This window comes from Schistocerca piceifrons, chromosome 2 (assembly GCF_021461385.2).
Source record: "Schistocerca piceifrons isolate TAMUIC-IGC-003096 chromosome 2, iqSchPice1.1, whole genome shotgun sequence".
Classification (NCBI taxonomy): Eukaryota; Metazoa; Arthropoda; class Insecta; order Orthoptera; family Acrididae; genus Schistocerca; species Schistocerca piceifrons.
This window is the reverse complement of record NC_060139.1, coordinates 37,486,954-37,512,512: the sequence shown is the minus strand read 5'-3', so window position 1 is coordinate 37,512,512 and position 25,559 is coordinate 37,486,954. Positions and strand designations below refer to the sequence as shown.

Genomic DNA, 25,559 nt, shown 5'->3' with positions numbered 1-25,559 from the left:
GAACCTTTCTGTCTGCAGAAACATATTGATTGTAGCTCTGTTAGTTTTTTATGTTATGACTAAAAATAAAATTTGTGTTGCAGAGGATTAAATCACATAGAACTGTGTCAGTTTGCCCTGTTCCATTGCACGCCAAGTCATCTGTTCCAACACAGTATTTCTACTCATAAGTTATTTATAAATTAATATGGTAACCAGCAACTAAATACACATTTTTAAAGCATTTTAGACCTTTTTTAAGTAGGGGCCAATAAGTACATACGAACTTCAAACATGAAAGGATAATAATTTAAAATTTAGCGTTACTGTCATTAGATAGAATAAGCTGGGTTCGCTTAGAGGCTCTTTGACACATAAAGTGCTTCGGATGATCTTAAAGGAATTTTTATGCACCAAGCATATCAATAGATCAGTAATCTCCCACAAGATGTATCTACAGCATCAACAGTTGAAGGTTCTGGAAATCATGACAATGACTGATCGATGGGCAGAACAGTGACAAGCTTTCAAGAACTTTCTCCAAATATTTTCTGTTCAAAACTGACCAGGAAGTGCTGAGCACACACGGCAGTTAGGATACTTCAAAACCAAATCTGCACTCACCTGACCAGAAATCCTATTCTTCCAGCCATCACACTTCACTAATTCTCACTAAATCCAACTCCAACACATCCATTTCCCTCCTCAAATTTTCTAACCTACCTACTCAGTTAATGGATCTAATATTTCACACTACAATCAGCAGAACACCAGTTTTGTTTTTGCTGGTGACATTCTCGTGTGTAGTCCCTCCCCCTTCCCCAAGATCTCAATGGGGAACTATTTTGCCTCCACATTATTTTACACAAGCGGATGTCACTATCATTAAGCCATACAAAGTAGTGCCGCATGCCCTTGAGAAAAATAAGAGCTGTAGTCGCATGCCCTTGAGAAAAATAAGAGCTGTAGTTCTCCCTTGCTTTCAGCCAGGAGTTGATAAAAGCTTATCTAAACTTAATGGCTACCATTAACTGTAGATGAGTGGTACTCACACACACACACACACACACACACACACACACACACACACACACACACTCTACACAAGAAAAATAATGATATGTACTCCATAATTAATATAATGTAACAGTTCCTTCACAGAAGTTTCTGACGAGTTCAGCTTTTACAAACATTTCACATTCATTACAAACAAACACCTTATCAAGTGATAGGCATCAGATTATACATATTATACAAAATAATATTTTAAAAAATGACACCACTGGCCACTCCCTGGAATGATATCAGTTGCCCACAAGACCTGAAAAAATATTTCAATAAAATTGGTCAAAATATTATTTTTAATTTAAAATTGAAGTATCTGCAACATCAGTAAAAAAAAAAAACATAAACTTACCCAAATAGTCATCCATCAATGTCCCAATTGCAAACTGAAATAAAAAATAAAATATTCATTATCCCTACACTGAAAAAAACATGGAGAAAATAACTACTACAATGGTTACTTACAATTCCTGAGGCATCAACACGTGTGCCAACAATCTTCAATCGAATTTCATCATCCTGATTTATAACAATATCCTACAAACACAGAAATCTTAAATGTATTTTAAAACTCAGGTTAATTCACAACACATATCTGATGTAATCTGCTGTAATATGATGTGCAACTTGTGTTTACCAATCATGTCAAACTTCAACAAATTATAACTTAGTTACACTTACTTCTTCCTTTGATTTGTAGCATGCTGGATTTGAATTGGGGCAGAACTGTATGTCTGCAGGAATTGACTGCAACAAACATACAAAGAACCAAAAGTTAAAGATATTTAGGCTCTTCCTAGAAACAAAAGTATAATTTGATGAAAGAGAGATAGGTTGGTGATAGCACTGTCATATTAGGGCCTTAAATCATTACAGGATGATTCAGAATGTAACATTGGCTGTGAAAGGCAAACATCTGCATTCAAGTCCTCATACAACATACAGCTTCAATCTGTAAGGAAACTCGATTTCCATGTTTACTCTGATATAGAGACAGTATGTATGTTTGTTATTGTAGCTGCATACCAAAACAAAGTTAAGTTGTGTACTGGGAACTCTTCTTTGTTCAAAAACTATACTGATGAATGATACATTTATTCCAACACTATGGTAGGTCATAAGTAACACATTGCAGAGGGGAGCCAATGAAGCCATTGTTAACGTGTCTAACTGCTTAGGGATTTCTGTCTTCACTGTACATTTTTATTCATGAATAACATACCAGTAAGTGCTGATCTTAATGGGAACGACTGATTTACATGACCCACAGATGAAAACATACAAAGCAGGCTCACCAACAAACATTTCCATTTCAGAATTAACTATCACATACATAACACGATTTGCATTTGGTAGGATACATACGATGATATTTCTATTTCACATTGTCACAAATATGGACAAGCAAAAATACTTAAAACTGTTTTACTTTCCATTACTCTATCACATAAATTGTGAAGATGTGTCCTACCATGCAATTAGTGTCTCCCCCCCATTTAACAGGCCAAGTGTGGAGAGAAACAACAACAACAACAACAACAACAATTGTAACAAATGTTCGTGAACCACATGTTGAGAGATGAAGTTAAATGTAATGCTTGTACCATAAGGGAAAATAAACAAATATATTGATAAAAGCAGAAATACCATTTACTTGTAGCAAGAACAGATGTGGAATAATTATTGAACCCTGTAGTGCATTAACACTGGTCAGAAAAGACAATTCTTTACAGGTGCTATTAGACTCACTTGTAATGCAGCTCAATGTCTACATTCACACCACACACACGGAATTTTTCATTACGCAAGCTAAAACTACAAAGCAACCTATGAAAAATGTAAAAATAAATAGTTACTTTTGTCCAGTCTCCAATATTATTGCCTACAGATCATTCCACGTTGACTCACCTTGGCCTCCCAGATCGACCATCAAGAATTTCAATGAAATCTTATGTGAACATCCACACATGTTCCCATTGAACATTGGTAGTTTTTAACATTCATCAAAGCAATACTGGTCAAGATACAGTCACTTGTTTGACTCCACGTGTGACTTTGTACAGAGCAAATGTGAATTTCTGGTGACTTCGAGCTGTTATATCTCAAAGAATATTTTGTTGAAAGAAAGAAAATTTGTCCACCTTATAGTCCTTCATGCTTTCTCTTAAGAATAATAATCAAACAAATTTTACAAGTCATATCAAGCAAGAAAATTTTAGGTAAAGCCACTCAAAAAATTTTCAAAATTTGACCTCTCATGCCTCTGGGATTGAAGGAATGACGAACATAAAACTTGGCATGTAGTAACTTAACAACACAAGATTCTCAAATATAAGCTTTCATTTATGTGCCACTTTCAACACTAAATAAATTATGTGAAAAAAAACAGTATTTTCAACCTGATTTTGCAAAAAACTATATTCTTTAAAGCTTTTCCAACTGGACTCATTAGAAAATCCCTCAATTTAACGTAAGAAAGAAAAAAACTGTAAATTTTGGATTCTTGCATCTTGTAGAGTAAATGCTTGCTGAATGTGAAACTTAATGTGCAATAGCTCTGTAGCACAAGGACGTGTAACATAAAATTTCATTTGCCTGCTATTTTCCAATAATATACAAATTTGTGGAAAAGACGATTCTTGTGAAAATACGGTATATTCAACACTTCTTTTACAAATACTATTTTCTGTTCAAGCTTCAAACCAGTCTCATTTTAAACAACACTTTTAAGCTCCCTTCCAAACAGTGGGTTTAATTTACAAGATGAATTAACAGTGTTGCATTAACAGGGACAAAGTAGCCAGAAAAATCAGGCTATGAATAAAGTTTTCACTTTGATTTCTTATATCTCACTGATTAAAGGCATAATAAACATGAAACTTTGGACACAACGACTTAACGACAAATGGAATTACAATATGCAGTGAGGTAACAAAAGTCATGGTATACCTCCTAATATTATGTTGGACCTCACTTTGCCCAGCACAGTGCAGCAACTCGACATGGCACAGACGCAACAAGTCACTGGATATCCCCTGCAACAATACTGAGCTATGGTGCCTCTAGAGCCATCCAAAATTGCTAAAGTGTTGCCAGTGAACACTTTTGTGCATCATCTGACTTCTCAATTGTGTTCCATAAATGTTTGTTGGGACTCACATAGTGCGATCCAGGTGGCCAAATCATTTGCTCAAATTGTCCACAATGTTCTTCTGACCAATCACTAACAATAGTGGCACAGTGACATGGCACACTGTCACCCACAAAATTCTACGGTTGTTTGGGAATGAAGTCCATAATGGCTGAAAATGGTCTCAAAGTAGCCAAACATAACCATTTCCAGACAATGATCAATTCAGTTGGACCAGATGGCCCAGTCCATTCCATGTAAACACAGCCCAAACCATTATGTAGCCACCACCAGCTTATACGGTACCTTGCTGACAACTTGGGTCCATAGTTTTGTGGGGTCTGTGCCACACTTGAATCCTATCATCAGCTCTTACCAGCTGAAATCAGGACTCATCTGATCAAGCCGAAGTTTTTCAATTATATAGATCCAACTGATATGGTTATGAGCCCAGGAGAAGCACAGCAGGCGATGTTGTGTCGGGCATCTGCTGCCATAGTCCATTAACATCAAATTTTGCCACACCATCTTAATGGATACACATTCATCATATGTACCACATTGACTTCTGCAGTTATTTCAAGCAGTGTTGCTCGTGTGTTAGAACCGAAAACTCTACGGATAAGTGAAGGCTGCTGGCCACTGCATTGTCGGTGGTGAGAGGTAATTCTACTTCATATTGTGCTCCGTTAATCTCATCAGAAACCTTTCCACATGAATCACCAGAGTACATACGATTGCTCCACCAATTTACTGTACTTCTATACCTTCTGTACTCTATACTACCGCCACCTGTATATGTGCGTATCACTAGCCAATGACCTTTGTCACCTCAGCGTAAAATATCATTTGCGTACTGCTTTCCAAATTTCTTCAAAATTAGTTCAAACTTTATTTTCATATTAATTACAAAAACAGATCACATTCAGATTGCTTTTATAAAATCTGTTTTCCATAACTGATTTCAAACGAATCACAGATAGAGAGAGAAGCATGTTTTCAAGCATTCAGAAAATCGTGTTCAATTTTCCAATGTGCGCTAATAATACATAAAAATGATGGACAAATTTGTGTTAATGTACCATAGCAAAGGAACACACTGCAGCAAACTGTTATCCATGTCCTGTTGCATTTGGTTTTTATTTTTAAGCTGCCAAATAATATCTCACTATATTGCACTGGTCCATGATGAAATTGTCACTACCAGTTCAAGAAGATGAACCGTCAACCCCCTCGTCATAGGGCTCACGCTCGACAGCTGAGCAGTACAAGCTACAGGTGGGTTTCTTCATCCAGGATACTAAACCAGTAATTTGGATTCTTAATTTAGGTTCCAAAGCCTTCTGATGGTATCTGTTTCCTTATAAAGCCATTTGCTAACTATCTCATCTCTGATCCCAAATCTGTAGACGTATTTCACATAGGCTGCAAGCAAAAAGCAATATCAATTTTTATTTTAAAATTCTCAACATTGCAGTTTACATTTTTCAAAATTTTTGAGCTACTTTCTGCGGTAAATTTTCTGTAAATGGATGCTGTCAGTCAGGTGATGATACTGAAAGAACAGAGAGCATGGAAATGATGTGTTGTTCTGGTACCCAACAAGCATCTTGCCTCTCGGGCCAATAAAATAAATGAGTTGGGTGGAATGCATAAATTTTATCAGTGCATCATTTTGTTCCAATTATATGTCAATAATGTTGCTGATGCACCATCCATTATCATACATACAAGCAATGTAATGGTCAGCTAACAACTCTGTCAGTTTCAGATTAAGCAAGGTTGCACCACTGTGTCATCAGAAACTTTGCCGATATGAACCGAGGGCTACAAATTGATGATGTTCTCTCTTACTGGCAACATTGTTGCTTTCTTGACACCTTTCTTCAAAACATTTTTTGTTTTAACTTACCAGACGAGAAAGCGCTGGTATGTTGATAGACGCAATAAAAAACACAAACACACACACACACAAATATTCAAGCTTTCGCAACCCCTGGTTGCTTCATCAGGAAAGAGGGAAGGAGAGGGAAAGACGAAAGGATGCGGGTTTTAAGGGAGAGGGTAAGGAGTCATTACAATCCCGGGAGCGGATTCTGAGAGTTGTCATCCACCACACCAACGCAGTTGGCGTCCTTAGGACTTTGGTACGCAGCATATGCCATTTCTGACGCAGACAGCTTAAGCCAAGAACTTGCGCATTTGATGGCTGATTTTAAGGAAAATGGATACTTTGAGAAGCAGGTTTGTCAGGCTATGGAGTTTGGACTGTCATCGGAGGCGCATGAAGAGGAACATAGATCGGTGGCTTTTATTCTTTATGCTGGGGGCATATTGTTTAAGACTGGAGGAGTTTTAACATTAGGATTGTGTTCTCTCCACCTTCCAAGATTAGGGCACTACTTGGCTCTGTGAAAGATGATGTGGAGCTCAGGAAACCCGGTGTATACAAAATTCCATGTCAGTGAGGGAAGGCTTATATCAGCCGTTCAATTCACACAATTCATGAAAAGTGTGAGGAAAAGGCTACAACAGCCAGAAAAACTGGGAGTAGCAGAATACTGCTTAAATGAGGAACATGGTATGAAATTTAACAAAAATGTTATAGTTGCTAACACTTCCGGGATTTGGAATAGTTTCTACAAAGAAGCAATTGAAATTAGGTTGGCAGATAATTTAATTAATAGAGACAATGGGTTTCCTCTTAGTAGGCCATGGAATCCTGTACTATCCCGCATCAAAAATGAACTTTCTTCGGCGCAGCCAGTCAGACTGTTCAAAAATCATCCCCAAGTATGATATATCATTCTCGCCACTGTTCTACTAAGGGCGGCACCATCTGCCCAGTCTTGGAAGGCAGCAACCGTAATGGGCAGCGCATGCGCCGTGAACAGTACAGACGCCTATATAGGACGTGAATTTGCAGCTTGCCATCAGTTCTCAATGTGACTCGTGAGCAGAAGCAGCAGTCTCCTGAAGATGGCAAACAGTTGGATCACTGAAATATCGAACTGAGTTGATTTTAGGATCCAACAGCAAACCTGAAGAACTTACAGCATTTTAAGTCTGTCACAAAACATTTGAAATCAGTAGCATGAAAGGCAAACTGATTTGCTGAAAGTCTGAGAAACTACGATGCATCTGTTAAGACAGCCACACACAAGACTCTGGAGCGGCCAAGTCTACAGCACAGCTACCGTATTTACTCGAACCTAAGCCGCACTCGAATCTAAGCCGCACCAGAAAAATGAGACTCGAAATCAAGGGAAAAAAACTTTCCCGAATCTAAATTGAGTCTAATTTGAGACTCAAAATTCAAGGAAGAGAAAAGTTTTAGGCCGCACCTCGAAATCGAAAAAAGTTGGTGCATTGTAACATGAGACACAATTTAGGTCGAATGAATGACGATACAGCTACAGTAGTTTGGTTCGAGACGTAAGCTTAGCAGTTAAGCTTTACCAGGTAGCCATTGCTATGCGTCAGGCGTATTTATACGGGTACCCTTCCTTTTTCACGTGCTTCATCTGGTTTGAATCGATTGCTTATTTTTCTTTGATCTGATAAGTGCTGTTCTCTTTGTTATAGGTGTTTACGTCACTCATAGCTGAAAATGCGTTATTGTACTGTGTCATGCATTGTTTGTCGCATTCTGATAATGTGTGTTTATGACCTGTCGCCGCTCGCGGCATGGCTTGCTTTTGTGTGCGCTACCGCCGCTTACGATAAAAAAAAAAAAGAGAGGAATTGTCTCATTAGCGAAACAATGGCAAGAGACTGCTATTTGTTGTTACTTACACTGCTGCTTTCTTTGATAATGATCAACAAGAACGAAATAATAGACTGCGTATCAACGAGAGTTTAGCTAAAAGTTTTCGCCGTTTGAAAATCTTTGCAGATGCCTCTTTTGTACATTACATTCTGCACAGAAATTAGAGTCATCTTAGATTTAAAAATCTAGTCAATTGCCGTGCTTCATTTCTGACTGTATCACTATTAGGCATAAGAATAATACAAAAATAAACATGACATGATATGTATATTCTTCTGCATTTGCTGCTGTCTCACACTAGTTTCGTAGTTTATTAGGCAGACAGGATTTAAATGAGATAGCAGAAAACACGAAAGAATATATGGCAAAATGTTTATATTCGTATTATTCTTATGGTGATGAGAATACTGCACGTGATTCACAATTCATAAATTTCCTATTAGCAACCGTCTCTTCTCACAGGTAGGAAAAAATTCAGAACGTAGAGTTGGCCATATTGACAAACATCCCAAACAGTCTTGCCAGTCTGATTTTCATACTACATTGAAATGCTGCTACATTCGAAGATGAACAATACGAAATTTGTATTTACTTTGTTGGATAATGTACGAAAATGCAGTGGTCGAAACTCGGGGTGGAGAAAAAAGCTCGTCTTCCACCTTTTTTTAAATTTATTTACTGACTCAGAGGTTTTGGCGCCAGTATTTATCTTTGTACCTGCAAAGCACGCCTGTGTAGCGCTACATATATTTGGCGGCAGAAGTTAGTTGTGGCGGCACCTACCAACATTTTTCAGAAATTTCACTTACTTTGCACTCGATTCTAAGCCGCAGGCGGTTTTTTGGATTACAAAAACCGGAAAAAAAGTGCGGCTTAGATTCGAGTAAATACGGTATATGTTTAAGGTTTGTTTTTGTCTAACTGAAGGGACAGAAGGAAGTCAGAGACATCCCACCAGGACAATAACAGACTACATGAAAATGTAACAGACACAAAGGAAACAAATGGAAATTGTTGAAGAAAAGGCGAAACTGTATTCATGAATCATTACATAGGCCCAACCCTCACCAAGTGGCCGAAAGGGTCCCCCATGACGAATTTGAAGTTTTATGAAATTTTGTGTGAACATTTCTACACATTCCCAATGAACATTGGCACAGTTTTACTTTTGGCAATTTAATACTTGGAGGTATATAGTTATTGGTTTTACCCCACAGCACAGCTTCCAACAGCCCAACCCTGAGTTTTCTGTAACTTTGAGTTACACCAGTTCTGACGATATTTCCTTGAAAGAAACAAAAACAGGTCATCTTCCACAATTTTTTGCACTCACTAAAGTTTAATAATAAGTTTAGCTTTTTCATATTTGGAAGTAAGTGTGTAATAAGCCTGGAACTTTGCATGTCATTTACTAACACAAGGTCTTAGTATTGCGATGTGAGCATATAAGGCCCTAAAAAGCAGCAACAAATTGGAGGCACTGTGAAAATGTGCCTATACTCTGTTGATACTCAAATTAAATCTGATATTGCTTACTATGATTTACAATTGCTTAGCAGTGTATGGGGAAGGTAATATCGAAAGTACTGATGAACATAACGTGGGCCCAAGTCAAAAGAACTTGAAAAATTACATGAGAAAAGGGCATCTGTCATTGCAACTCATCATGACATATTTCAGCCAGATTTCCTGTTGTAATAGGTACAGAGTCAAACTAGTACTAAAGTTTAAAATTTAGCTGTGCATTAGCAAGGTGGAGATCTTGTAATAAAATTGTTGCAGAACAGCTGCAACACATAAACTGCCTTCAAGCTTTACATCACTGTCACATTATGTAAATCTTGGTAATAACAGTCTGCCTGACATTCTTTGTAAAGGATCCATTTATAGTTTGTCTGAAAGTATTTGTATGGAGTGTAGCCAAGTATGGAAGTGAAACATGGACGATAATTAGCTTAGACAAGAGGAGAATAGAAGCTTTTGATACGTGGTTCTACAGAAGAATGCTGAAGATTAGATGGGTAGATCATGTAACTAATGAGTAGGTACTGAATAGTATTGGGGAGAAAAGCAATTTGTGGCACAACTTGACCAGAAGAAGGGATCGGTTGGTAGGACACATTCTGAGGCATCAAGGGATCACCAATTTAGTACTGGAGGGAAGCATGGAGACAAAAATTGTAGAGGGAGACCAAGAGATGAATACACTAAGCAGATTCAGAAGGATGTAGGTTGCAGCAGTTATTCAGAGATGAACAAGCTTGCACAGGATAAGAGTAGCATGGAGAGCTGCATCAAACCAGTCTCTGGGCTGAAGACCACAACAATGCTAAGGCTGTGCTAGTTTAATTATAGTTTAAAGTATAGGATATTTTGTGTTTAGATACTTCACAGTTTATATGGAACATAAGTGTACTAATGAAAAATTTTATAGATGTGTCACCACGGAACATGGTGGCTTGACAACCACTGGTTTCTTTTAAACTGAGAAAATCAGAATCCCCTTTGCCACAGGAGCCAGGCTCAACACTTGTGCAACAGCAGCCACAGCTGAATTTCCTCAGCATAGGAACCCAATTCAGGTGAACCATTTTTAAAAGAAACATCAAAGGTTACAAGAGGTTTCTTTTAGGATCCTGCACTAATGATAATTTCATGCTACTTCAATTTTTTTTAGGCTTCATTAATTTTCTACTGAATATCATGTGAAAAACTAGGCCTCCACTGTCACTAATGTCACTGATGTCACTGATGAAGTTGGAATAACTGAAATAATATGCTGTTCCGAACCCACAACTTGTCACTATTTGATGAGCAGTAAAATGTATGTTCTGTGCCAGGTGGGCGGATAAGATTTGTTAAAGCCGCCTTCTGCTTAGTGAAACCTCTCACACTTTTCCTGTCCTCCACTATCTCTCATAAATGCATACATTGTATTGTACAGGATGGAGATCCAATGTTAATATATCTCTTTCACTACCATAAATGCTCTCACTGCAGAACTGAAACAGATCTATAGGCATAAGAATCTCCCTATTCTGGCAGTTGCAAGATTGCTCTCACTGCTTGTCACTTCTTCAACCTCATTCCAAGGTGACTTTCCATGACTTTTAGTATAAAAAATTCCATATACAGTACTAAGACCTTGTGTTGGTATGGTATTACATGCAAAGCACAGGTGTATTACATGCACACTTTCATACACATGGAAAGCTAAACTTCACACTTTCTTCATGTGGCTTATTTAATGGCTGCATTTGCTTCAAATTTTGAGGATGGCTACTCAAACTTAAAATAAATAAATAAAAACAAAATTTCACTGAGAATTCCAGGTCCAGGTATGGGGAGCAAGAGAAATCATAATAATTAACCGAGAGCAGAGGAGAGCGGTTGAGGGGGAGATTGCATGTCACAATAATGACTTTTCTTTCCTCTGGTCTGAGATATACTAGCCATAAGCAGTAGTTTCACCACAGTTCTTAAACATCGATAATTTATATGGAGTAATAATCATATAATTAACACACTTCAAAATTTTAAGTATTTTAAAACTGGTGATTTATAAAACTCAGTAAAATTAAACTCCACTTCTAGGGTAAAAACACAGAATTCCCTGAGATTTTATGGAATTCCTGAAATAGCCTGAGGTTTCCTTAATTTTTTGCAGTAAAATGTAATTCCCTTAGAATTCCAGGTTTTCCAGCAGAATTGCCACCCTGATTACCCATATGAATATCACATATGAAGTATTGTTTATTATTAAACATAAGAGAGCACAGAAGTTGGTACAATATGGTCTAGTTTTGCCAGAGATATTAGGTACCTATCTAAGTCGGAGAAAACTTGCGGGTACACAGTTAAAAGCTGTGCTATGGGGTCATACACATTATTTGATCTCGGCACATATTAAATTAATGACAGTAAAACTTTGCCAATGTTTACTGGGAACATGTACAAATATTCACCAAGATTACATCAAAATCTGTAATTATCATGTAGGAACCTTCTTTGAAATCAGACCACTAAGCATAGAATGGCCCTTTAGGAACTTAAGAGAATAAATATTAAAGTCAAACCACTCAAGGATTAGACCATAGGCCTATCCAATAAGCCAAATGCTGCCTACAAAGCAATACAAGGGGCAATCTATGGTTGCGGGATATGTGATCAGCTTATTGCCAATCCTTCCTGCAGTTACTGCCAGGACATGAATCTTAATGGTGCCACTGCTACTTTATTCCAGCATTTCCTTATTTGGCCTTAAGGGGCTACATGGGATCTGTTCCAGACCTTCCCACTTGATAAATAAATGATAGGTGGTACCAGGTATCAAAGGAAGGATGCAAAATCAGCGTTTAACGCCCCATCAACATTGAGTCCATTACAGATGGAACACAAGCTCGGAATGATTCAAAGACGGGGGACGGGGAAGGAAATCAGCCATGCACTTTCAAAGGAACCACCTCTACATATGTCTGGAGCAATTTTGGTAAATCTTGAAAAACCTAAATCAGAATGATCGGGTGAAGATTTAAACCACTGTCTTCATTTGGCTAAAGGAATCGAACGTGGGTCCCTCTGCACTGAAAGCAGCATTGTTAACCATTCAGCTGTGGATGTGACCAATAAATATTAGAGAAACATAGTGGAGCAGCTCTAATTGATCCACTGCATTTGTTGTAAAGGAAAGGGGAGAAATTAAAATGAGAGAAATTACAGGGCCTAAAGTGGGATGCAGACAGTCACAGGATCTAAAGAGGCATGCAAACAGTCACTTTTCCCTCATGTCATACACAAATGGTTCCAAAAAGAAAAATAGTCTCTGTTGCAACAGGTAATTTTTTTTTTTCTTTTTGGAATAATTAATTACTGTTGCTGCACCAGGGTCATGGAGAGGAGTGATGGATACACAAACAGAATATGAGCAGTGTATAATATTCATACAATGTATCCCCTTAAAAACAGTACAGTGGTTTGCAGGGCGTATGAATAGCTGTAAAATATGTGGATTTCTGTAATCAAATTCCATTTCTGGTAGCTCACTTACATGATTAAATTACTGCGATGTGTGATGTTGAGTTGATAAATGGCACATTATGCGGAATACTCAACAACAAACTATACCGTAATAATCGCCTAAGTATCTTCTTTCACTCAGAAATGTACTCGTAAGAGGCAGAAGCAGAAAAAGAAGAAAGGTTCACTGATACAAAATGAGTAATTCGTATGTTGTTACCAAAAGCAACAGAAACTTCAATATGCAATAAAAGCATAATGCAAAAGAAAGGCTGCCCAGAAAAAGGGGTTAAATCATATGCTAGCAGAATAAAGACAAATCTGTGCATTGGGTACATGCTGTCCTCCCACTGGCTGCCTCTAATTTGACAAGATACAGTCACTACATCTGCTCTATACTCCAAACAGGTGAAGTACCGTATTTACTCGAATCTAAGCCGCACCTGAAAAATGAGACTCAAAATCAAGGAAAAAAATGTTTCCCGAATCTAAGCCACACCTGAAATTTGAGACTCAAAATTCAAGGGGAGAGAAAAGTTTTAGACCACACCTCCAAATCGAAACAAAGTTGGTCCACTGTAACATGAGACACAATTTAGGTCGATTAGATGAAGATACAGCTACAGTAGTTTGGTTCGAGTCGTAAGCTTAGCAGTTAAGCTTTACCAGCTAGCCATTCCTATGCGTCAGGCGCTCCATCCTTATTTGTACGGGTATCCTTCCTTTTTCACGTGCTTCGTTTGGTACGAACCAACTGCTTATTTTGCTTCGATCTGATAAGTGTCGTTCTCTTTGTTATAGGTGTTTACGTCACTCTAAGCTGAAACTGCATTATTTTAAAATGTCGTGCATTGTTTGTCGCATTCTGATAATGAGTACTTACGACCTGTCGCCGCTCGCGGCACGGCTTGCTTTTATGCGCGCTACCGCGGCTTACAATAAAAAGAAGAGAGAGGAATTGTCTCATAAGCGAAACAATGGCAAGACTGCTATTTGTTGTTACTTAGACTGCTGCTTTCTTTGATAATGATCAACAAAACCCAAATAATAGACTGCATATGATATATGATGTTCTGAACGAGAGTTTAGCGAAAATTTATCTCTATTTGAAAATCTTTGCAGACGGCTCTTTAGTACATCACATTCTGCACACAAATTAGAGTCATCTTAGATTTAAAAATCTAGTCAGTTGCCGTGCTTCATTTCTGACTGTATCGCTATTCAGCATAAGAATAATACGAATACAGACATGACAAGATATGTATATTCTTCAGTGTTTGCTGTTGTCTCACTCTAGTTTCGTAGTTAATTATGCAGACAGGATTTAAATGAGATAGCAGCAAACATGAAAGAATAAGTGGCATAACGTTTACATTCTTCTACCATTTCTTTCAATTTATTTACTGACGCAGAGGTTTTGGAGCCAGTATTTATCTTTGTGCCTGCAAAGCATGCCTATGTAGTGCTACATATATTCTATATATATATACACATAATTTCTACATATATTCGACAGCAGAAGTTAGTTGTGGTGGCAGCTACCTACATTTTTCAGGACTTCCACTTACTTTACACTCGATTCTAAGCCGCAGGCGGGTTTTTGCATTACAAAAGCCAGGAAAAAAGTGCAGCTTAGATTCGAGTAAATACGGTGCCTGGGTGCGCATTATAAAATTTAAATGAAAATTTCGTAACCAAATATTTTCAGTGATAACACTGTACTCTGACTGACAGATTGCAGTGGCAGGGAGTGTTGCTGCTGTGCAGCCACAACACTAGATGAGGCCCTGTATGTACCTACAAAATAGGCAGCACAGCGAGCATGTATCGCTTGAGAAAGAACTAAGATCCATTGGTTGGTTGGTTGACTGGGGTGGAAGGGACCAAAAAGCAAGGTCATCAGTCCCTTGTTTCAAAGGTGGTCCATTCGGACAGATTTACATATCAGAAGAGTCATAACAATAAAAGGTAAACGGCTAAAAAACATAAAAGTACAGTCGTGTTGTCAATGGTGAAAACAAAAAAAGGGAAGTCAGCAAGTGGGCAACCCCAAGGTTATACTAGAGGCAGGAAATATCCCACCTCTGATGCAGTACAGGCGAGACAAAGAAGGAAGCTCAAAATCACAGTGAAGAGACGCAAGGCGGAGCCCAACCGGTGGGAATCAGGTGGGTGATGTCCTTGGTCTGGGAACAGTATAGAATAGGAAGGATGAGTGAGAGAGGAACAGACAGCGATTGCATAAGAAACCAGAAGCTGGGACTGCCGAACAGAAAAGGGTGGGGGGTGGGATCCCAGCTTCAACCAGGAAACTATCAACAGGGCTAGTAGGGAAGGCACTGGTGGCCAAACGAATACCACGATGGTGGATCAGATCCAGGAGGCACAGTGTGGAAGGAGCAGCTGAACCATAAACTTAACAACCATAGTCCAAGCGAGACAGCACTAAATCCCGATAAAGGCGGAGAAGAGTTGAACGATCCGCATCCCAAGAGGTATGGGCAAGAAAGAGATGGACATTGAGTTTAGGGAAACATCCTATCTTCAGAAGTCCGATGTGAAGCAGCAAAGCGAGCTTGTTGTCAAAAAGAAGACCCAGGAAATGAAACTGTGGGACCACAGGTAATCGTTGTGCATCGAGGTAGAGCTCTGGATCGGGGCGGACCGTAGTACGGCAACAGAAGTGGACCACCAGTGATTTTAAAGGAGAGAATTGAAACCCGTGTGAGAGGGTCCATGCAGAGGCACACCATATAGCACACTAAAGCTGTCACTCTGCAGAGGCCATTGAAGAGGAACTAACCCAAATACAGAAATTATCCACATACAGAGCAGGTGTGACCAAAGGACCAACGGAAACCAAAAGTCCATCTACAGCAATGAGGAAAAGAAGTACACTCAATACGGAACCCTGTGAGATGCCATGCTCCTGGGTCCGTGGAGAACTAAAAACAGTACCAAACCGAACAACTGATGCAACAGGAACTGGCAGATAACAATCGGGAGTGCGCCCCAAAGACCCCACTCATGAAGCGTAAGTAAGATAGGATGGTGCCAAGCCGTGTCATAGGCCCTGCGAAGGTCGAAAAATACTGCAACCAAATGGCGGCACTGGGAAAAAGCCTGCCGAACTGCGGATTCCAAGCAAAGTAAATGATCAATCGGAGACTGTCCCTCTCTGAAGCCACACTGGTAAGGGGACAATACACCCCGAGATTCGAGGACCCAATTGAGTCAACGGGCAACCATCTATTCAAGTAATTTGCAAACAATTTTTGTCAGACTAATTGCCTGATAGCTTTCGACAAACAGGGTTCTTACCAGGCTTAGGGATGGGAACCACAATGCTACCCCTCCACTGAGAAAGGAAGTCACCCTGGAGCCAAATGTGGTAAGCACCCGGAGAAGATGTCATTGTGGAGCACTGAGATTTTGAAGCAATTGGTTATGAATGGAGTCTGGGCCATTGTGCAGCGACCAGTGCAATGAAGGGAGGAGGGAGGGAGAAGAAAGAGAAAGATCAATGGGAGAAAAGGTACCATGACCAGCACTGAAATGGGTAGGGGAGCGATCATTAAGAAGGCACAAGTCGTGGTCTGTGTGGTGTCACCGCCAGACACCACACTTGCTAGGTGGTAGCCTTTAAATCGGCCGTGGTCCGTTAGTATACGTCGGACCCGCGTGTCGCCACTGTCAGTGATTGCAGACCGAGCGCCGCCACACGGCAGGTCTAGAGAGACTTCCTAGCACTCGCCCCAGTTGTACAGCCGACTTTGCTAGCGATGGTTCACTGACAAATTACATTTTCATTTGCCGAGACGATAGTTAGCATAGCCTTCAGCTACGTCATTTGCTACGACCTAGCAAGGCACCATTATCTTTTGCTATTTATCTTGTGATGCATGTGCCGTCAGACCGATGTTCACCAATTATGGATTAAAGTTAAGTATTCCAGAAGCTATGTACCTTTTTTGCTAGTCTCTATTCCTTTAACTGTTCCAGACCTCACGCCAGCCTGCGTGAGCTTAAATGCGTGCCTTTTGGCTACCTCACAGTGGCTTGGCTGTCTTGCCAAGTCACAACAGTCTGCAAGAAACTGGTCTATGAGAAGACCCTGACTAGATGGAAATGCACTGCCCCACAAGGGATGATGAGCATTAACATCCCCGACAAGGAGGATGGGAGGAGGAAATTACTGAAGAAGGGCAGTTAAGGCAGCAGGTGTAAGAGTCCTGTCAGGAGGAAGATACAGATTGCAAACTGTGACCCCAGTGTCCTGGTGGATACTAACAGCAACTGCTTCCAATGTAGTCTGAAGAGGAATCCACGTGCTAGCAACGTCCGTATGGACCAACGTACAAATGCCACCAGAGGCCCGCAGGGGGCTGACCCGATTTTGACAGAAAGCACGGAACCCACGGAGGCTCGATGAGTGATAATCAGTAAAATGCGATTCCTGAAGAACCAAACAAGCAGCAGAGTAAAACGAAATAAGGGATTTCAACTCCGGAAGGTGACGGTAATATTCATTCCAATTCCGTTGGATAACCACAGAATGATTCAAATGGGGGGGGGGGGGGGGGGGGGGGTGAACAGGCTAAAGCCAGTCGTGCCACCAGGTCACTATTCATCACCGACAAGGAGGGGGTGACAACCTTGAACAGCAGGTCAGTGTCAGGTTGCAAAGGTGGGAACGGGACTTCTGATAACGCCAGAGGCTCCTTGTCCCAAGACTTATCCTTCTTCTTCTTTTCTGTTTGAGATTCAGGAGGGCTGTGCCGCAAAAAGGAGCCAGCTGAAACAGAAAGAGAGTGGGCGACCTGGGGCCCCACAGTCAGTGGTTTTCGTAGTCGTCATGTGGCAGCAGACCTTTGGCCTGGAAGGTGCCGGCAAGGGGGGGTCCAGGAGGGGCGTCCTTGACTGGCAGACGTCAAAGAAGTGGGGCCAAAGAAGTGGAACACTTCCCCGACTGGGGAGGGGGAGCAGCGCCTGGAGAGGAGGACATGGGAACCGCAGGGGAGGGGGGGGGGGGGGGGAGGAGATGGGTTCGGGACTGGGTTATCGAAGGGGGAGGAAGGGCTGAAAATGTAACTAAAGTATAGCTAGACATCAATGACACAGGATGAAGACGTGCATACTTCTTACGAGCCTCATTGTAGGTTAGACGATCAAGGGACTTATACTCCTGTATCTTCTTTTCCTTGTTATAAACCGGGCAATCCGGTGAACGTGGAGAATGATCGCCATGACAATTAACACACACACAGTAGGGCGGACAAAGCAACTCCCCTCATGGAACGGATGTCCACAGTCACCAGAGAGAGGGGTCTTTGAACAGTGGGAAGACGTGTGTCCAGAACGCAAGCACTTAAAATATCTCATAGCCAGTGGGATGTACAGCCTCATGTCACATCGATAAACCATAATCTTGACCTTCTCAGGGAGAGTATCCCCTTCAAATGCCAGGATAAAGGCACCAGTATCAATGTGATTGTCCTTCGAGCCCTTTTGAATACGCCGAACAAAGTGAACACCCCACCATCCTAGATTGTCCGTAAGTTCCTCATCAGTTTGAAGGATGAGGTCCCTGTGAAAAATTACACCTTGAACCATATTCAAAGACTGGTGGGGGGGAGGGGGTAATGGACACAGGAATTGAGCCAAGATGGTCACAGGCATGAAGGGCCACAGACTGGGCAGCTGAAGCAGTTTTTATCAACAACGAACCTGACAGCATCTTACTCAAGAGAGTCCACTTCGCCAAACTTGTCTCCAATGTGTTCTACAAAAAATAAAGGTTTGGTACTGGTGAAAGTATCCCCATCAATCCTGGTGCAAACCGGAAAGCGGGGTAAAGGTTTCGCCCCTAGCTGATGAGTCTGACCCTCCTCCCAGGGGGTAGCTATGGAAGGGAAGGCCGAAGGGGCAGAAGAAGCAGCACTAAAAGAATCACTTCCACTCAAAGAGACTGCCATAGAAGAACGGCCAGAGTTCTGGACCCATATGCGTTTCATTTGCATAGCGTCCGCCCTGATACCACCCACTCCAATCAGGGGTTCTCCCCACGGGCGCCACCCAGCCACAGCACGGGCCGTCTGGCACAGTGGCCATTGCCGGGAGTTCCGATGCTCCAGGATGACAAGCAACCACTCCTTGGCTTATATGAGGAGGTCACAGCTCAGGTATCAGAAATGTGATCCCTGTGTTTTCAGGGGGCTCAACCAAAAGGGTACATAGCAACCCCACCACACGGGCTGGCTACCGTGTTGGCTATGTACCCTAGCATCAGAAAACGACACGAAGGAAAAGATGCAAGGAACTAGGAGGGCACACGCCGGAGACACTAGGTAAGGTGCTCTTCCCGAAATGGCTCACACTATGGAATATAAATTTAATAATGGAGGTCACACCCCAGAGGAAGGCCAGAGAATGCCAAAAGGATGAGGTAATTACTCAACAAAACCAAATCGCAAAGTCAACAGAACCAGGAGGATAGTGGGGCCAACATAAACAAGGACACCAAGAGAGGGAGAAGAGAGGGTGGAGGGGAAGGAGCAAGGATAGGAAAGGAGGGGAAGGGAAAGGAAATGCAGCCCGGGAAAGAAGGGAGGCTGCAATAGCTCGACGCCCCGTGCTCACTAGGCACGTACTCACGAAAGGACTGTGAGCCCCCTGAGGGGGACTAAGATGGGCTGGCAGCTGGCACTAACTACTAAACTACAAGGTGTACAACTTTGCTTCCACCGTTTTTTCCCCCCAACATTTGAGGCTTTAACGAAACAAATTGGTTACACATGTAACATTCAAAGTATTTTCCATCGCTGGCCACTACGTCCTCCCATCTATTGGGCAGTGTACGAATCCCGCGTCAAAAAAATTGTTCATCTTTTGAAGTGATCGAATTTGTGACTTCTTCATGAGATCGGAAGTGTTGGTCAGCCAAGCCATGCGCCATTGATCTAAACGGGTGATAGTCAGAGGGAGCAATGTCTGGAGAATACGGTGGGTGGGATAGGACTTCCCATTTTAACGTTTCCAAGTACGTTTTGACCTCTTTTGCAATGTGGGGTCAAGCGATGTAGAGTTGCAAAATCAGTTTATCATGCCTCTCGCTGTATTGCGGCCTTTTGTCTTTTAATGCTCTGCTCAAATGCATTAATTGTGTTCGATCACGAGCACCTGTGATTGTTTCACTTGGTTTTAACATCTCACAGAACACGGCGCCGGGCTGGTCCCACCAAATGCAGAGCATTATCTTGGAGCCATGAATATTCGGTTTGGCCATTGACATGGAAGCATGGTTGGGATATCCCCATGATTTTTTGCATTTAGGGAACCCATTTTTCATCCCTGGTCACAATGCGATGCCTCTGAAACAACTGTTCACAAACACTGTTCAACGTCTCTTGGTTTCAGCTCACACGGGACCCAAGTTCCTTCTTTCTGAATCATGTCCATAGCCTTGAGACGTCTTGAAATGGCTTGTTGTGTCACTCCCACTAATCGTGCCACTTCTTCTTGAGTTTGATGCAAGTCTTCATTCAGCAATGTCTCCAATTCTGCAACTTCAAAAACATTCTCTCTTCCACCATAATACTGGTATACAATGTTAAAATCACTGTTCTTGAAGCGTTGAAACCACTCACGACACGTTCTTTTACTAATAGCATCCTCACGGTATGTACTTGAGAGCATTTGATGAGACTCAGCTGCTATTTTCTTCATATTGAAACAAAACACTAACACCTCCCACAAATGACGAGAATAACTTTATGATGCAGACACAAATCGACTAAAGTTTGAATGAGATTCTGTTGACTGAGGTCCAAGCTAAGTGCCAGTCGTCTGCGATCTGTTTGTTTCAACCGCTACTTACCATTGTCGGCACCTATCGGCAAACGGCGGAAGCGAAGTTGTACACCATGTAGTTGAAACATTTATCAAAAAGTTATTTTAATCAGAATGTAACCCTATTACTAATTCAGTGGATAATCTTGTAGGAGTTCTACCCATTTTATATCTTTGATCTACTCATAATACGTTGTTTCTCAACCCTTTTGCTGAATTTTACATCAAAATTTCTATATTTAAAATCAAACAATGGAATTCCAAGAGGGAATAACAACAATATGGAAAGGATAAGTTGCTTCTCACCACATAGAGCAAGTGAGGTGCAGTCTGGCACAATGAAAAAGAATGCTACCAGTATTCAGCTTTCAGGCTCAGTCCTTCATCAGATGTACAAAACTCACTGTGTGCTGTAATTCAAAACTATCTCTGCGGTGAATGATGGAAAGTGAACATGACGAATTATGAGTTGGATGATTAGACAAGGTGGCAGAAGCAAGGAGAAAACCGTGTTCAATAAATATCATCATGAAGTGGAGTGTATGACATTATGTGGTGGGATAATGCAATATATTGTGCAGAATGTTGTCGTAAAACAGAATACACCATAAAATTCCAACTGTATTCAGACTCCTGCGCGATTACAACCTCAGAAATGGGGACATTTCGAAAATACCCCACAATACGAGCACTGGGCTATGCTACAGATCAGGCTATCACCATAGCCTGTTTTGCTCTAGTCACGTTCGTTGGTTCTTCAGTTCATAACCAAACTATTACATTTCATCCTAACCTATACCTCGGACCACACTTCATGTCAGTCCAGCACCACAACCAGTTTTCTTACACATACTTTCCTTAGCTTTGCCATCTCACAACAAAACTATAACACTGGAAAATGAAACAATATCCCAAGAAATCTTGTCCTATTCCAAGAAACATACAACCCAAGAAATACAAAAACCACTAACCAACTTTATATCCGTAACAGCCAGATCAACAATCGCCAATCTCGTGCCACCCACATAAAAAACAAAAGCATCTTCAACCAAAACGACTCATCAGATTCAACGATTCTCACTGGCTACTGTATACTATGACCCAATTGGTTACAGCCAATGGACACAAACTGCCAACAGCAGTAAGCTGGGGGGAAGAGTTGTTGACAGCATAAGTGCACTGTAATCTCTGCCACTTATACAGGTTTTTTTAATTGATATGTACAGCACGTATGCACTGTGTTACAATTTTATCAGTGATTTCACCAAAAAGGCAGAACCTATGTTTTGGTAACAGACTACCTTAGCATGGCAGAAGGTTGGAAGGTGACAGCCACACTGTGATTTACATCTGTTCATTGTTATTTGGGTATGTATCAATGAAGGCGAAACCAACGAATGTGAATATTAAATCTATGTTCTGACAGACTGACATTCAGTACACCACAATGTCTATGTTACAATGGAAGGTTACAATTTGGTTATGATTGGCAAAGCCAACACATATGAAAGTGAAATATTTGTTGTGGTGATAGACATCTGTTGTACAGACAGAAGCTAAAATAGCTTGCAACTAATAGTTTCATCTTTTGTTTTCCTGCATCCAGCAGTATACATATCAATGCAAGAAACACCAAGCTGTGACAAAATATAAAGTGAAAATTGGGCAATATTAATCTTTACTTGTTTGTATTTGTCCCTGCAAACAGAAGTACTTTTGTCCAAAAATCCACTCTGATTGCACCTAGCACCTACTCAATTAAAGTGGTAGTTCTATACACATCATCTGTTTCGCCGTCATAATCTCCAATGACCGCTCGTGGTAGACGTTAACAACATACATTTCAAAGTTAGAGCACAGGGCACACCATTAAGTTTTACTACAATTTGAATATTGTTAGTATTGAAAGAGTGTTGTTATCTACAAGAATAGCCATCAGGTTTTAAGAGATTTACTAGGTACATATCCAATTAATTAAGCAAAAAGTTATTTTGAAAACCCCTTTACACTCTTCATCTAGGAAAACATAAACACAGCAGATTATCTAAAATTTCTGTACAGAAAGTTAAACTTACATGATGTGAAATGAAGCATGACAACGGACCAATCTCGGCAAACATCCCAACCTGAAAAAGTAATGGTTTAGAAACCTCAGTGATGTTCAATAAAATGAAAGGCTTTCACACTCTATACTAATCACCTGTAACTAAAATTAGTCCAGGAAAGAGAAAGTAAACATACAAGACAACATTACTCACAACTTAAGGAATCTGGATAGGTTACAGCCACATACTGTGTCATTAGCAATAAGAACACACTGTCAGGAGCTTATGCTGAAACAATATTTTTTTCTTTTTTTTTTTTTTTTTTTTTGTCACATTCTGATCATAATTGACCAAACTACAGCTGTTATATATTAATTCCTTTGAACTGCTACGGACTAAAAATTGCTGTATTAACAGAACTTTTATGAAGATTACAAAGTCTGGAAAATCGTCAGAATCCCTTCCCTACACTGTAAACCAAAAACCACAGAAACAATTACATTTTCAATATCTGACAAAGGTGTTAACATTCATGTTGTGTTTCATTACATATTATTTATAATGATAAATACATTGAACTATATGTGCTCTGTAGCTTTGCATTCATTGCAGCGGGTGATGGATACAGAGGAATTAGTAGAATCCATTAAACCGACATCAGGAATGCCCTGCACAAAGTACCAAGCTGCAGTGTGCACAGAGTACTTTAATCCACAACACTGAAAATTTCAGTTGTAGTTAATATGTAAAATATTTTCACCCACAGATTTCTGAAACCAAATTAGACTTCACTTAAAATAAATTAATGTCAGAGTTTGGTGACTTGAGCAACATGGACAGGATGTCAATTAGTTGTCACCCCTACATGGGAGAAAAATGCTTACAGAACTGCTTTCTCTATAGACAAACGTGCAACAATAAGAAGCTGGTAAAGCTGCTACTCTTTCTCTCCAGTCACCCACAACAGAGTTACGAGCATTTCAATCAACTAATAAATGTGTGTTCCTCATGACAGAAAATTTTACAGTAGACTCTTCTTTAAATGCAAACATTTTAGGTTAAGCTTTACCGGGACTGTTATTGATATCAAATGAAACAAGTTTACCATCACCAGTCATTTTATATTCATATTCACAATGCATTTCAAAGGTTTAAACCTACATCATCCAGCAAACTTACATGTGTTAGAATTGTGTGTTTGTGTGTGTGTGTATTTGTTGAGTTACGGCTTTGTGGTAACATGAGGCACTGCCTAGTGACAAAAAAAAATTTCAGGACAAGGCTTTGAGATTTTGGACTAAAAACTGAATGTATATCTAAATGCGAAAATAAAACAACCAAAACAGAATACCTCCAGTGGTCACAGGCTGCTTGCTTTCTCTCTCTCTTTTTCCGTGATATAGTGTTAACCTGTACATACGCAACAGTGAAACTCAGTATTTAATTCCAGGATTAAGCAGCTCACAGAATCTTAGAAATAAAACGAGTATAATCTGAATACAACCTTAACATCAAGTAAACTTAAATCCTTCGAAATAAAGTAGTTCAGAGACAAAAAATTGAATAGGCCTAATCTAACAACAGGTAAAAAGCAAAAATCTGCAAATGAGTGAAAAACCTCTTGAAAAGGATGTTCCAGTCATGATGGAAACATCAGTGACTGTCGAAATACTTTTTAAACACGATTTAGTTTCCTGCACAACAGCAGATACTTTCGACAGCAAATTTGTTTCATTTAGGCTACAAGGTATTGTTCCAGAAATTAAACTATTTTTATAGGTATTTAACTGTGTATTGTGTTGTTTGCAAACGGCTATTATTTAAAGTCGTTTATACCTTGTTTACTTGGGTGACGACGGCGTCAAGAACTTCTCCTTTAAAAGGCCTAAACACAATAGCCTTATATTTAACAGGATAAACAACGAAGCCCTGGCCCGGCTGTATGAGGCCAGCACCTATATGATCTATTGTTGTAACGGCTATTACAAAACCATACCTGGAAAAAGGAAATTAAATATTATACATGTTGTTGCTAATACAAAAGCATCACAGTAAAACAAAATGTTGCTTACTTTCCCGTGCAAGTTCCTTCAACCTCAGTATATAACTTCTGTTTCACGGTTTCAATAAGCTGTGGTCCAAAATACCGTGGATGAAGTAGAATCTCATGCTCCAAGGAGATCTGAAAGTTAATAAAACATACTGCTGGTACCGAATTACTGAAGGAATATAAAATAACGCTCAACGGCAATGTGTACAACACTGTTGAACACGAAATCAGTGTCAGTGAAATTTTGGGTCATGAGAAAGTGAATCTTATTATTAAATGTACCATCAACAAATCAAACCGAGTCGGTAGATGAACATACAATCAAAAATTTATGAATCTCGAGGAACCAATAGAGCATTAATATCAATATCAATGTTGTTCTTGGCACCTACGTGGTAAAACATTATTAAGGAGTGTGTGTAAAACCGCTTGCTGGGCGAAACAGTTTATTACACAGCGTCACAGCATCTCCGAAATACCAACCCGCACCAACTGCACACTAAACCTCAACAACAAATACAAACGTTAAGCTACAAACCTATTGTAAACAGTTCAAAGATATTCATAGGTAAAATCATTACCACCAAGGATATGACTACCACATGGCCCCAACGATATGTTATCTCTGACAGCAAAACAAAATAACTAGCGTAGTGA

The 25,559-nt window shown here is 40.2% G+C and overlaps 1 protein-coding gene across 1 annotated transcript; it reads right to left on the bottom strand.

Moving 5' to 3' along the window:
• Positions 1–1,100: 1,100 nt before the first annotated feature.
• On the bottom strand, positions 1,101–25,455 carry LOC124777063 (DNA-directed RNA polymerase II subunit RPB7). The gene is made up of 8 exons (XM_047252336.1): positions 25,295–25,455; positions 24,925–25,034; positions 24,689–24,848; positions 22,883–22,933; positions 1,726–1,791; positions 1,510–1,581; positions 1,397–1,430; positions 1,101–1,300 (listed from the first exon to the last, which is right to left on the bottom strand). The coding sequence occupies exons 1-8, from the start codon at positions 25,304–25,306 to the stop codon at positions 1,284–1,286; spliced, it is 522 nt and encodes a 173-aa protein (XP_047108292.1). The 5' UTR covers positions 25,307–25,455; the 3' UTR covers positions 1,101–1,283.
• Between the last annotated feature and the right edge of the window lie 104 nt (positions 25,456–25,559).

Coding starts and splice junctions, on each gene's coding strand:
- LOC124777063 (XM_047252336.1), bottom strand. Junction 24,849..24,924: donor GAAGGAACTTGCACGGGAAA/GTAAGCAACATT, acceptor TCCTTTTTCCAG/GTATGGTTTTGTAATAGCCG. Junction 1,792..22,882: donor CATGCTTCATTTCACATCAT/GTAAGTTTAACT, acceptor TGTTTGTTGCAG/TCAATTCCTGCAGACATACA.